Here is a 15110-nt window from a genome sequence, read left to right on the forward strand (position 1 = left end):
CCTCAGTGTCTCAGTAAAAGTGATCACCTTTTGCGCATTTGTCTTTCAGTTTGACATCTCAGCTTGGTTCTGTAGAGTGTTCCTTGAAAGGGGGTGGGGAAGTGACTGGAGGCAAATAAGTAAGCCAGTACACTGCCCAACTTCCTTTTGCAGTCATGGTTATACGGTGTCAATGTTCAGCCATGACAGAGCTTGGTTTTTCATAAAATGATGCCTCAGTGGCACCTACCACCCACCATTGGTGTGGCCAGAAATAAATTCAGTGAGTGTTATAGGCCACCGGGAAAGTCAAAAAACAGAAACAGAGACTGTGCCACCCAAATGGTATATGTCATTTTTTGCGTGCATAAATTTCAAGGAGAGGGGGGGGGGGTATTTTGACAGCGAAACACCCTCCCTGTCTACACCTCTGTCACCTTCACCTTCCTTTGATTCACATAACAGGCCACAACCTAGCTGAGCTGATTTTGGTTGTAAAAAGAAAATGGGGCAGTTTTTTGCACAAGTACTTCCCAGCTGAAAAAAACCATTGGAGGTCCGATTGGACCTCCAGTGGCTTTTCTCGGCTGGGCGGTATGTTTCAATCTGAAACACGGTGAGATTGGCCATCTTTGGTAACTTTGAATGAAAAGCGAGAATATAGAGACAAAATTTTATACAACTTCCTTTTTTAGCAAGTTTTTTTCCGAGTTCACAAAATGTATGAAGTTGTCTTTGGTATTCCAGTCCGAATTCTTGTTTTCATTAAAAACTACCGAAATTTTACAATTCCACCACCTGTGGTAAGCCTAAGTGGTTCTAATTTTTTTAGGGAGGTATTTCTTCGTCTATGTTTTCTACAAAAAATAGAAAAGTTGCTTGCTATTGCCAATGCAACTCATTTTGTTACTGAGGAAAAGGGTGCATGTACTGCATTGCACAGGCCCTAAACAGGCTGTTTTGTGTGCTTAAACCAAACAGAAACGCCCAATGTGTTCAAGTGTTAGAGCTCGACAACATTTCAAAGTTCCTGCAACAAGGGCACACAGACTTTCCGTATGAATACACTTTCAGAGGCTGTCTTTGTTGTGCTTAACTCTAACATATTCAAACAATTTTCACGCGTTGCATTCACGTTGCAGCAGCAGCCACCGCCACCTCCTCCAGTGAAGCAAGAATCCAAGCCAGAGGCCAGGTCTGCCCAGCCGAAGACCCAGGAGAAGCCGAAACAAGTCCCGCCTCCCCCCACAGCAAAGAGCACTCCACCACCAGCACAGCAAGGGAATAAGGCAGGCTCTGGGGCCCCCAAGGCTGCTTCTCCGTCGCAAGGAGCACAGAAGGCCCAGAAGCCCTGAGACGTGCATTCCGTTTTCTTGTCCTGTGCCTTGAACCGCCCAGAGTGGTTGTTTCTACTTTGCTTGGTTGAAAGTCAACGCTGGGCTGACACTGGGTGCTGACGTCAGCGTGGCTTCTCAGTTTCAGGCTGCCGATGCCCCATTTCAAATGAGAAGGCAGCTGCATCCGTGAGCACCAGTCATATTAGGTGGGCAGATTAAGTCCTCAACATTCTTTTGAACAGTGTGTCAGCATTTCGTTACATAATGAAGCTTTTAGTATCGTGTGAACGTGTCAGTAACCCTTCAAGGTTATCTAAGATAATGACCTTTACAAAAGTCTCGAAACATTTTTTGTGGCTGAAAATCTTTGATCCCCAGATTTCTAGTAAAACACAAAAGGTTGAGGCGTAGCACACAATCTGCATTGACATTGTAGAGTTGATCTGGTCCCCTATAATTGCTGAAGTTCTACTAAAATGGCTGGCATTAATTCCTTCAAGAGATACAACACTGATGCAGACTAGTTAAGCATGTTCAAGAGTTCACCCCTCGGTGCGAGGGCTGGAATTGCCCAAACAGGCATTTGTTCAATATGGGCCGAAGTTGAAGTAGGGCCTTATCAACCTCGGTGCAGCTCAATCTGGACATAAAGAAAAGCTTTAGCGCAAGCCTTTGTGCAACCTGAAGCAGAAGTCAAACTTTAACCGTCATCTCAAATAAGCCGTGATTGGCTGAACGCAAATGATATGCATATGTGATGCACAACCACGAAGGTTGGTTTCTGTGCACATCAGAGGTTCAACAACTGGAAATATGTTGACACTAACAATGGGCATTTGTGAGATGGACACAACTCAGAATTCAGCCCCTTTACACAAGTGCCCTACCGTTTAAGTTGCTTATTGGCAGCCTTACGTCTTTGCTGCGTTTATGTTTTGTGAATCAACGTTGTTATAGTCCTTTGCTGATCCTTTCTTTTTGATTTTTAATCTCTGCTTTTGCAGTGGTAGCAAGGTTGAATTTTACTGTGTTGCCGTGGCTCAAACAATCTCTGTCGCATCTACAGATGGATATCTCCAGACACCTAACTCCGTGATTTGCTCTTTTTCTCCTGAAGGAGTAACCTTGTCATGTTACGTGTCACTGCGGTAACTTGTCAACGCAGGTCTATATTGTGGGAGCAAAAAATATGCTATATTTGTGTCTGAAAGCTCGTGCTTTGCTTTTGTAAATGTGTCGTGTACATTTTCACATGCTTCAAAATGCTAAATGTACTCGAAACACCTGATGTGTTCTTTCCTAAAGTGCTGAACTTCCAAATGTTGCCTCTTCGATTTTCCGTCACAGAGGTGGAGCCAAAATGGTCTTGGGAAGTTTGCTGGCTCTCAGAAATGAAAGTAAGGTTTAACTAAATTGTTACACTTCTTTATATGCCACACTGTGGACTCGGGATAGATAAGGTTCTTTTACAAAGATGGCCTTGTTACACTTATATTGTTATGTTATGGCTTGCTTTTTAGTCTTTATAAATGTGAGCATGAGTAAAACCATGAGGTGCAAAAAGTACACGACTAATTACAAAGGAAAAACTGTTTATTATCCCCTGCCACCTGATTGGTTACGCTCATGTTTGCCTTTTAGCATTGGATAATTGTTGACCACATTCCTTACTTGACCTGCGGTTATTGTGATTGCCGGCAAGTCAACATTTCTGTGTTTGTGTGCATGTCTACAGTCAGTGTAGTGTATTTTCAAGCTGAAGGTAGGAATTCTCTGTCCGAAGCAGCAGTACAAAATGAGTGGCTGCGAATTTCGCGACGAACGTTGTCATTAAAGTTTGAAGAACCGTTTGTGACTGCCATTTTTCTGCTTCGGATTTTGAAAATTGTGTCTGTTAGTCGTGGTTTCGATCCCGGCCGTGGTGGCTGCTTTCCTGGTGCAGGCGAGAAATGAAAACGCCCTGGTGTCCAGATTTGGGTGCTTGTTAAAAATCTCCAGGTGGTCGAATTTAATTTAGAGTAGAGCCCTCAACTAAGGTGTACCTCATAGCCCACGGGTAGCTTTAGTACGTTAAAACTTCACGTTTCTAAAACTTGGTGGGTCAGAGCTTGTGAAGCAGATTAAAACACTAATGCCTCTTACTTCTCAGACATCTTGGAACAAGGTTGGTCTTGTAGGAGGCAAGCCGTTCCTGGCAAATGAGAGGCAGTTTACTTTTCACTGAGGAGGTCTAGTACGTGCATGGAGTGCAGAATGAATAAACAAGGCAGCAAGGGAGAAAGCGAGAGGGCATGCCTAGAAGATTACAGGTAGCTCCTATCCGCATTGATTAAACCCCTGGCAGGTATATATAAAAGTAGCGATGGATTGGCAGCATTCTTCCGCTCTGAAATAAATGCAAGCAAACTTCCGGTGCAACACGTGTTGATAAGCTGCGTCCAGCTCCTAAGCCAACTTAATACCAAACCACCTGCAGTTATTAAAAAAATTCAGGAAGAAAAAAATTGGGCAGCTTCACACTCGAAGACTGGGCAAACGGCAGAGCTGGCAACTCCACTGGCTTATTTTTGGTTCGGCTAAGTATATATAAGCGTGGTTAGTTATGCTGGAGGCTCGGCCAAGTTTTCTGCGTGGTGTCATCTTTAGCCCCCCAAAAAGCAATGAACACTCGGTCATTGTTGTATGTACAATGTACGTGAGCTCATGACTCCCGATCTTCGGCGACAGGGTGATGTTTCACCGCCCTTTCAGTGGCGCGATAATCGGGACTGGGCCGTTGGGCCGAAGTCGTTGCATCTGTTCTCGAGTAGAGGCAGGGCGGCTTTCGCGCCGCGCTTCCTCTTATTTGAGAGTAACGCTCTTCTTCGGTCGTCCCATCTTTCCCTTTGCCGAAGACTTGGCTGTTGCGCCTCAGAACTCGCCGCTGAAAGTTCAACATAGTATAGATGATGATAGAAACGCCGAGAACGAAGTGGCGCGTTTGCACGGACGCGGACTGCAAGGGGCACGTGCAGGAGTTCGGAACGGTGCGCACGTATACCGTGCACGGCTTAGCATCACTCTCCCCACGGGGATAATAAACACTGAAGAACGGGTTTCCCTTTTCGTATCATTGAGGCCGAAAATCCGAGAAGCAAGCCGCGGCGAGCCTTCTCCTGACGAGCTCGGTGAGCCTTTCTTTAGCTACGACTGGCATGAAACAGATCAAGAGGAAGCGCGCGAGGAAGATCAGCAGAGAAGTGGACCAGCTGCTTCAACACAGCAGTTGGACCTTTCCGCCCTTCGTGTTTCTCACGGGCGTCTTCGAGCGAGCAATGCAGCACAGTTCGCACTTAACGCCGAGCTTGAAGTCAACCTGACCGACGAACCAGCAGCGGACGACTACGCTTCGGTCATGGAGTATGACGACGCAGCGACCAGTGCACTGCTGGCTTTACTCGAGCATCACATGGAGGTGTTGAAGTCATCTTCGACGCTCCAGGCTGCTCTTCCATTGGATGACGCCAGCGGAGACGGTCAAGCTGCGACGCATACCAGACAGCCCATACCACCTAATCGTGAGTTTGGAGCAGGTCTCTTGATGCTAGAACTGTTGCGCTTCACTCTAAAATTTTTTTCCTCCCATATACTTTTTTTTACTCCCTAGAGGTTCTAAATCGCCTGCCCTCTAGTGGTCCTCCTTGTAGGAGTTTTTTTACTACAAGGAACAGGGAGGTTTTGTTTACCTCCTCAAAACAGGGCGTTTTTGGGCGATAGAAAGGTGGTATCTAGCCTTGGTTCTATAAACGTTGGTATCTAGGGAGTGTTATTAAAAAATGTTTGGGAGAATTTAAGGAAATCAAAATGGAGTATTCTTTACTACCTCAAGATTTTTCGGCGGTTGAATAGGAGTCTATTTTAGCTCCCTTGGGAAGTATTTATGTTATTTTAGGGACGTTTTTAGGAGGTTCAAGGAAAGCATATATTTCTTTTGAAAGGAGTTTTGGGTGGTTTTGTAGGCCTTCCGAAAGGAGTTTTTTTCAAGGCGACAGGGGGGAATTTCTAGTTCCCTGCGGGAGTATTGATTTCACACGGTTTTTCTCGGTTTCAGGTTTATTTCAAACGAACTTTCTCATACAAGTTTACATGGTACATTGTGTACACAAGGAGGTTCCGAAATAAAAACTTAGGCCGACATTAAGAAAGCACAAATGATACATGGCTAAATAACACGCCAGTTAAGCATGGAGGACAGCAATACAATGCTAGTTGAACAAACTGTAGAAACAATATTACTGCAAGAACTGGAAATACGCGAAAAACAGATAGGCACAAACACAACCGCATGGTAAGTGAAATCATTTTATAATACTAGCGCATCGAGAACGCGTCAGTACTTATCAGAACTTATCAGTACGCATCAGTACACAGTACACAAAGTGAAAAAAAAAAAATGGTTGCAGTGGTTTACAACAACGATTTTTTTCAATTGGTGGTGAAATGAGCGAGAGCTGTGTAACGATTTGATGTTGAAAGGTAACGAGCATGTTGTAGGTGGTAAAGGCACAAGGATAAATGGCGTAGGAGACAGACAGCAATGAGGTGGCTATGGATAAATGAGTAATATAAAGAACGAAAAATATGCAGCGGATAATACCAGTGTGTTTTGATCAAGACACAAATGCGCCAAGAAAAGTGAGCGTCTGACGGGAGCGTCTGACCAACGCCGCTTTTCTGACGCGTCGCGCGCTTTTCAATGGGAAGGGTAGGGATCGACGCTTAGTTCAGGCACCGGTGGCGCGTGCCGGCGGACATATCGCCTTACGTCACTGCTCGCGAGTCGCTAACGCTGCACCCACTTCTACTACGTGTGTCTGTCAGCTTGCCTGTTTGGCTTCAAGGGCACGGCCTCCGCGATCGGCTGCCGGCGGCGCGCCGTTGCTCCGGCCGTCCCATTCGGCGCGTCCCCCAGCAAAAACATGTAATTTGGCTAACTCCGCAACGCGCCGCGAGGTGGCGGTGTTAGCCGATGGTTCGGCAGCTTGCACCGACTCCCCTGGCCGGCTTTGTGGGGCCTGAGTTGCTGCGTGTTTTCACGGCCGGAATTCGCGTAACTGTGTTGCAGCTTTATTTTTGTTGAGCTGACAAACCGAACTACCGGGTCATGAAGTCCGCTTGTCTCAGAAGTTTCGAGGAACAGCACTGAAAAGTTCATCGCGCTGTGATTGCTGGGCTTGATCTGTGCAGGACGTTTCCGTGCGGACATTCAGGTGCGCGGATATTTATTTGGGTGCGAAAACTTCTTGGCTAGAGAATTATCGGGTGCTTGCTTGGAACAGCAGTTATATTCTTATTTCCGCATAGGTTGGGTTATGGACAACAATCGAGCGCAGTGGTTGCATTTTTATATTGGCGCCGTGTTTGATTTTGCCAGTTATTTTTAGAAGTTGAACATTCCCTAGTAGCACAAATTGTTGCCGCAACGTTTCTGCCGTGTTGCCAATGTTGTGCAACGTTAGGCAACGTTACACAACGTGGTGACAATGTTGCCAAATGTGGGCCAACGTTGGACACATTCAGCAACATTCACGCAACGTTTACAAACAACGTATAGGCAACGTTGTCCGTATGCACGTTTTTTCACATTGCAGCAATGTTGCCAAATGTGGGCCAACGTTGGACACATTCGGCAACATTCACACAACGTTTACAAACAACGGATGGGCAACGTTGCCCATATGCACGTTTTTGCACGTTGCAGCAATGTTGGCAAGTGTGGGCCAACGTTGGACGCATTCAACAGCATTCACGCAATGTTTACAAACAATGGATGGGCAGTGTTGCCCGTATGCACGTTTTTTTCACGTTGCAGAAATGTTGACAAATGTGGGTCAACGTTGGACACATTCACGCAACGTTTACAAACAACGCATAGGCAACGTTTCCCACAGGCACGTTTTCTTGCGTTGCAGCAATGCTGCCAAATGTTGGCCAACGTTGGATACATTCATGCAACGTTTCAACGTTGCCCTTCACACGCTTTTTTTGCGTTGCAGCAATGTTGCCAAATGTTGGCAAATGTCATATTTATGATGTTAAACGATTGTATGGGGAGTTACATAAGCTGCCTAAAAATTCAAATGATCCCGTACAGCAGACTTGAATGTTTGCGATGTAGTACATGTAACGTCGGAATACGTTAGTTTCGGGAGTATGGTTAAATGTGATCCACAGTTTCTACAATGCCCACGAAAAACCCAGAAACAACATTGCTATGTGCATGTTTATCTAGGTCGCCGCAATATTGAGGAATGTTGAATGTATAGCAGCTTTCCATTTATTTATTATGTGAACACGTTACACCACACTAACCCATGTTTTGGAGGAATTACGTCGCCTATAAAAGTTCAAATGGTTATGCACAACGGACGCCTTAGCCACCACAGTTCACTAGCTGTACCATCGCCTCCTGCACTTTACTGTACTTTAGCTGCGTAGAATACGGCACTTACACACACACGCACGCACGACGCACGCACATAAATGAAATCCCCATCGTCAGCCTGTCCACTGCAGGACAAGGGCCTCTCCCAGTACGGGAAGTTTTCGCCGAATGCTACACCAAAGGGGCAAATCTTGTTCTCGTGAATGGATGCCGTTTTCTTAGGCATCGCCTATCTGGTTTAATCTCTCTGATATCCGCTGATGATATACCGCAGGACCAGGTAGCACCCCCAGACCGGGGAATATAACGGAACAAAGGGCGATACCTGTACTAGATTTGAAGTTATTCAGAGGCAGACAGCAGGGTACCCTACACCGATGTGTAATCATTTAGAGACACAGCTCTCGAAAAACTGCAGAAATGCATGTGGAGGAGTGGTTGAGCGTGTAGATCCCCCCATGAAATGTAAAAGGAACCGCGAGCGTTTGAACGTTTCTCAAAACGAAACAAACGCGTGGTGCCGGTTCGATGGATGGCGCAACCAAACTCGGCGGCAGATCCGTTTATTTTATTCCCTCATTTGTTGGATGATCACACAATATTACTACATGTAGAGTGGATACAGCCTAGAATAAAATAATACCGTCATTCCGCGCATCGTGCGTTTCATTAAAGCCAGGTGCTGCGCCGTTCTAAGACGGTCATTTTTTCAAGATGGCCGCCGGCTGTCCCATAAATGAAATTCGTTTTTGTTTCATTTTTTTAGTAAGCGGGTAAATCTCATCGCCGTTCTTGGTGTTCATCAAAATAAACCACAAATATGCGACCTTCGATTGAATATTGAGCGTGAACAAAAGATTGTTTTGTTCAGGAAAACTCGCAAAAACGCTCATTTATTGCTGTATCATTCTGTATAATTAAAATACACAAACAGGCTTCATTTATGTTGGAGAACAGAATTTTAACAGGTAAGGCAGGCAGACTCCTGATCATAGCCAATACTTTTTCTAACCTCACTAAGTTATTGGTGTCGTGCATGAGCTCGCGTCATCCGCAATGATCGTGTTGGCCGCGGCATTGCTTTGTGTCGGGCGCATGGGCCCGCTATTATTTCGTCCACGTGGAAGAAATCGAACCTCTGTTAGTCATGCAGGCGTAATTATTATAATCATAATTACGTCCTACAATATAAATGTCCGTATTCTACCTGTTACCTCTTAGTTTTACGAAACAGCAAGCTCAGTTTAAGCCAATCTTTGCAGCGCGTTATTTGTTTTCAGCATTAAACAATAACGAGAAATTTGCATTCCCCCTCGCCTCCTACTTGTTGCTTACCCCTACTCCATTTATATGTCCCATTTGTACTTCAGCCTTCGTAATATCGCTCAAAAACAGTCACTTTCAAAAGCAATAATGAATTCTCTACTCGTCGTGCGGTAGTCGCACTTTTAATTCTTATATGAGTTGCTGAACAAATGCGTACTTTTTTATGGTGAGGTGCCCACAATAATTTGAAGATATAACTCAACAACGAGGCATCTTATTTCTATACCCGTTTTTTTGTCATTCACTTTTTCTAAATGTATATACGCGTACGACGTATACGCGCAAAAATTTCTTGGCGGCGTGCATCTGACACATGAATTTCTTGATGACAGATTGGACTTACAATAACTGTAAGTGGTCGCTTTTGTTAGCTATGGACGCGTTTCCGTGAAGTCCAGTCCCTGTGAAATTTATGAACGTCCACCTAAAGCGTCGCTGTGCCACACCTAGATGAAAACCAGTCAAGTTATGTAGGTGCGACAGTCACGCTCTGCAAAATCACTACCCCCAGTGTAAAACAACTTAGATCCGTGTAAATGTCACCCAAATAATACCATTTCACTGATGTACGAGACCGAATTTGCCATTCTGCGAATGCGCTCTTGGAACATCCGCGCGGTGTACAGGGCTCAACGGTTCGCACCAGCCCCTGCAGGCCGTGTCGCTCATGCAATTGGTATGCCGATTGTCTCAGTGTGATTAAGTTATTTTAGGAACCCACCACGGTGGATGTTGTGCTGTTGAGCCCAAGGATTGAGCCCAATGACGCGGGTTCGATTCCAGGCCGCGCCAGCCGATTTTTTTGCGGGTGTGGAGGCGAGAAGCGAAAAAGCCTGTGTTCGAGATTTCGGCGCACGCTAATTTAATTAGATCCCCAGGTGGTGAAAAATTAATCCGGAGCCCTCTACTACGGCACGCCTCATCGCCTGTGTAGCGTCGGCGCGTGAAACCTCATAATCAGTCAAATCAGATACTTTAAAGCGATTTTAACACATCATTAAACTTAAAAAGCAAAGCACAGCTGCTGCGCATCGATAAAGCAGCGCGCAGCTTTCACCCTCGACTGCGTTGTCACGCATGGCCAGCTATCAGGCTGTTTTCGTGAGTCTCTTACAAATGCCAGTCGGGTGCGTTTTTGTCCACGTGCACGGTGCATGCCGAATATATCCAGGAAACTGACCGAATGCATGCATGTCGGCAAACTTTCATGCCTTGACAACGTAAAGTGATGTGACAAAACCCGTTCGAGCGTTCGTCAAGGTTGCAAAAACTGTTTTACCTTACATATTATTACCGGGAATCGTGATGCCTTCTGCCAAAGCCGACAGCCCTGAAGGCCTAGAATTTGTTTTGGTCTTCCATTTTCGCTGTTGTCGGTCATTAGCAGCTGACTGTTCCTTTTGTTCGAATGCTTACATGCGAAGCTGACGCCTAGCTCCGACTCTTCGCGCTCCGCACAGGACCGGCTTCGCTAGGAATGGGGTGGCGCCGGCAATGTTTCTCCCGTAGCGGTATCCAAAACTATACTTTAATTGACACCATGAGCTAGTGTATGCGATTTTAAGCCTATTATTATGATAAAAAGTTACCCACACGCCAATTCTGGTGCGGACAAGCATCAGACGTTGACCGAGCGCAAAGAAACAGCAGGGAGAACGATCCTGAGTGACGCAGACGACAAATGCGAGAATCCCTAAGCTGACGTCACGGAGGCGCGCTTCGCAGCGCCGCCTGTGTTCGCGCTCACCGCCAATAGTTTAGCAACAGTCTGCAAGGCAACCAATATTTCGAGCGCATGCGGGTCCGTGGCGCACATAAAATGTAGGCTTTATGCTATAATGCTTAGTATCGAAATGAAAACAAAAAACTATGTTGTATATTGCCACGAAGAGAAAGACGATGCAGTTTTTTGAAAGAAAAAAACTCCCAAGCATTTCCCCGAGGGTGAACATGGTTAAGTGCGAATGCACGGGGTGATGCTATGAGGGGGAGTAAAGTTAAAATCCGTTGGCATTCGCCCGTGAGCGCGCGCGAGCCGACCCACGGAGGTCTGGCAGTTTATCGCTGCATATATAGGGGGTACGCCGCGCCGAGCCAGGTGGCTGAGAGAGGAGGCGAGCGCAAGGGGAGAGGGACAGCGGCGCACGGCAGCTGCAGCCGAGCGAGGGGGAGAGGAGAGAGTGTGACGTCACGGTGGAGAGAGAGGCGCGCGGCAGCTGCTGGGGAGAGGAGGCGCGCTGTGACGTCATACCATGACGTCACGGCGCGAGGAGCGGTGCGGGGAGCGGCGCGCACCCGCGCAGCCACGGCGAGGAGGCGGAGCGAGCGCGGTCACGTGGTGAAGTGACGTCACCGCGCCGTTGCTACCGACGCTCCTCTCCGCTCCACGCCGTTGCTAGGGTGAGGAGGCTGCGGACGCCGCCGCCGCCGCCGCCGGCGGTGGAAGGTTTGGGGTCGCTTATAAAGTGCATTCGCACTTAAAAACAAGCTTATTGGAGCGAACTTGTGCTCCCCTTAACAACTCTGGAATACACAATCGTCGAAGCAGCAGTCAACCAGTGGCGTGGGTAGTCGAGTGTCGGCGAGTCGAGGGGTGTGGCGTCTGCTCTGCGGGAATTTATCTTAGGGCGCCACTGTTTCTCGACCCGTCGATTTCATTCAGAACACTGTAGAACAAAGAAGATTATTCTAGGCTGTTGATGTTAGTTCGAAACGCTCTCCCTATCAAAAGAAATAGCACGTGCGGCATAAAAATAGAGATTGGAACACGGGCTGCACTTGGCACACGGATAACACAGATAACACAGCACGGCGCAGCCGGCCGGCAAAAACAAAACATAAACAAACCCAATGCGCTGTTCGCGGCAATATTCCAGGGACCCTAGCTTAACTTTCCGTAGCTCCCAATTTTAGATTTAACTTCGTTGCCAAACCTTGTGGGGTTCTTCGTAGAGATAGAGTGGATTATAACCAGAAATAATAAAATTTGTCGTTATGAAACGCTGAATAATTTCGAACGGCTACAAAGATGTCAGCAGAGACGGCACACAAATCGTCGTATAGGGGGAGCGGGAGGCGCCAGGGCATATGCAATGAGGGATGATGTGATATTTTGCTCGAAATAGAAGGCTTTTTCAGTAGGATGGAGGTTGTAGAAGATAGATGTAGAAGATAGAAGATATAGAAGATAGAGATGTAGAAGATGTAGAAGATAGAAGATAGAAGATAGAAAATAGAGATAGAAGATAGAGAGATATCACGTTTGGGAAGCGCGCATAAGAGTTCCGGGAAAGCTTGTGAATGGTTTGAAGGTCCACCAAGAATAAAAGCGGGTTGCAAAGACGTTTGCGGACCAATGAATGACGGGCCACATGGTATACTAATGGCATAGAATAAATGATTTGGGCGCAAAGAAAAGAAAATCTGCTAATTGATCTTGTTTCTTTTTTTTTTGCTGTGTGTGCAGGCCCGTGTTTCATTTGTACCTGCAGCTGTATTTGTGACTGCACACTGAACGTTTTTAGACTCTTTTAGCCAAAAAGGGTGAGCATAAGTGGAAAAAGGGTGTTGGGAGGCCTTTACACCCTTTTTTTAATCTTAACACCCTTTTCCTAGCTCTACACCCTTCTTGTGTGAAAAAGGGTGTTGGTTAACTTCAACACCCTTGGTTTTTCTGCGAGTGTTAAAAGGGTGTGGAAAAGATGTTGATCTGTTAATTGAATAAAGCCATCTTTGGATGCATAATAGCACTGTAACGAAGAAGACATCGCCTCATATACTCCTCTACTCGCAAGAAATTTTCAAACACACAAAAAAAATAATTGCTCGTATGCAATGATCGCTCGTTTCCATATGCGGTGCACCTCATTTCCCGCTCGTGAAACACCAATTTGAACCTTCAAAATTAAAAAGACTATAGTCGTGTCTAAAAAAAATTGTTTTACGACTACAACACGCTTGGCTTTCTGTAGGTTGTTGAAGCTGTGTGAAATAGGTGTTCAGTTGCAAAAACAGAACAGCGGAACGGGAGGTCGACCTAGTTTCTTTCGGTGTTGCTGTTTTGCTATGTTTTCTGAACTTTGCAATGTTTTTTGCTAAGCTGGGATGACCGCTGAGGGGTGAGGCCAAGTTTAACCGGATTTTACAAGGCTGTTCCAGTGTGTCACCTCCTCCGCGCCCCCCCCCCCCCCCCCAATTCCAGCGGATCCAAGGGGGAAACAAGCTAGGTCGACCCCCGCTTGGCTGTTTCTCCAGCCTTGCACCACTATTGCAAGCTGCGCGAATTTTTTTGCCTTTTAGAATCCAAAAAAGACTAGTAACTTTGAAATGGTACAGTAAGAGGTGCGCATACGCATACGCCCCTTGTGCTCACACTCTAACAAACTCGAAAGCCAACTTGACTGTTATAATACCCTATCTGCGGTGGTGCACCCTTTACAGGTGCCGCAGTTCTTTTTCTTTGGATTGTTTTTGCTAACGCCACCGACACTAGCTGAAGCTTAAAGAGCTTAACTGGTAATAAATTATGCCAATTCATATTGCTTTAAACATCGTGAGGTACAAAACACCCCCCGCTTGTAAAAAATGTTCAGTCCACCCGTGTAAACAGGTACAAGATACCTCCAAAGTTGGGGGTCTTTTCACCTTTTTTTTTAGTTGGCGGTCTTTTCTTATACCCTTTTTTCTTTACGCCCGTTTTCTTAGTTTCGAACACCCAAATTTGTAGCTCCACACCCTACTAAATTTTGCAGAAAAGTTGGTTTTTGCCTCAGATTGCGAGAATCACTTGGTTAAAAGGAGAAAAAATCTGAGCATAACGGAAGGACAACATATGATGTTGGAGAAATCTGAAGAACACTAGGGGAAAAAGTATGCACCACACCAAAGGAAAAGTGGCTACACCCCACACGTCGAGGGACGACTCCAGGGGCGTACAGCCAAGAACAACGCCCGATCATGCAACAGGGACCAAGGGATCAACAGCTCCGTCCAAACCAGGGCTGAGTACATCCCAACGAGTAAGACTTAAACAACTGAGGAAGGAAAAGAAGAAGAAACAGAAGACGAAGGATGGCACCAAAGAGCACACCCACGGAGGACAGGAAGACGACGAGACTTCACAAACCAGGAAGGACCTTCCCTGGTTCGAAGACGAGGAGGATAAAGGAAAACAGAAGAAGGAAGAGAGACCAAAGGAAGTTGCTACAAAGGACTCCTAGGACGAATCAACAGAAGAGGGACAAGAAGAACAAGGTGACAGAGGAGCGCAGGAACATTTCAGAAGACAACCAAGAGAGGCCGAAGATACCAAGACTAACGAAGAAGTTCTGAAAGAGAAACTGGGCAGGCAGTCGTTCCTTACAAAACTTTCACATGCCGACAAGGCAATCACAAAGGCTCTCGTTCAAATTGCAAAATATGGTAGGGGACAATGAGAAGCTGCAAGAACAGGTCGATGCCATCCTAACCGAGCAGGTCAGACTTAAGAGCATCATTATGGGTGAACGGGAGGAACTGGCCTACCAAAGAGGACGAACCAGCGAACTCGAAAAACAGTACGAAAGCAAGAGAGAGCAAGACGCTCCCCAAAACGAACCAGATAAACCAGAAGAGAGGAAGCCAACCTACGCCCTGGTTGTGTCCTCAGAGACAATGGGCAAACAAGAGGGGGCATCGTTAATCAAAAAGAGTATCCATCCACGTGACCTTGGTCTCCGAGATGCTACAATCAAACCCGGGAGGGAAGGTGTAATGATCACCACCACATCGAAGGAATGCTCAGCGAAGATTGAGACGCACCTCCAAGAAAAAACAAAGGACCTTCAAATCAAAAGACCTAAGGAAAATAGATACCCAATAAAGGTGATTGGAATTGACGAAGAAGAGGAAGCAGGAACGATCGTGCAAACGATTATTGAACAAAACAACTTACCTTGCACTACTAGAGATATCGAGGTCAAGAAAACCTGGAAAGGAAGACAAGAAGCAACAGCAATTTTGGCACTTAACAAAGAGGGACACCAGGCGCTGAACAACAGGTCACA

The 15110-nt window shown here is 46.2% G+C and overlaps 1 protein-coding gene across 4 annotated transcripts in view; it reads left to right on the forward strand.

Moving 5' to 3' along the window:
• LOC144153080 (epoxide hydrolase 1-like) overlaps positions 1-3166 on the forward strand; it is a 64827-nt gene extending 61661 nt beyond the window's left edge. For 2 of the 4 annotated variants that reach the window (XM_077684724.1, XM_077684722.1), the window contains exon 10: positions 1125-3166. In XM_077684724.1, coding sequence (XP_077540850.1) covers positions 1125-1334 — 210 coding nt within the window. In that variant the 3' untranslated portion in view covers positions 1335-3166. Of the gene's footprint in view, positions 1-1121 lie in introns of all 4 variants that reach the window. The other 2 variants (XM_077684723.1, XM_077684726.1) reach the window with 1 other exon arrangement.
• The last annotated feature ends 11944 nt before the right edge of the window (positions 3167-15110 follow it).

This window comes from Haemaphysalis longicornis, unplaced genomic scaffold, assembly GCF_048455015.1.
Source record: "Haemaphysalis longicornis isolate Haplotype H1 unplaced genomic scaffold, Haemaphysalis longicornis Haplotype H1 scaffold_9, whole genome shotgun sequence".
Classification (NCBI taxonomy): domain Eukaryota; kingdom Metazoa; phylum Arthropoda; class Arachnida; order Ixodida; family Ixodidae; genus Haemaphysalis; species Haemaphysalis longicornis.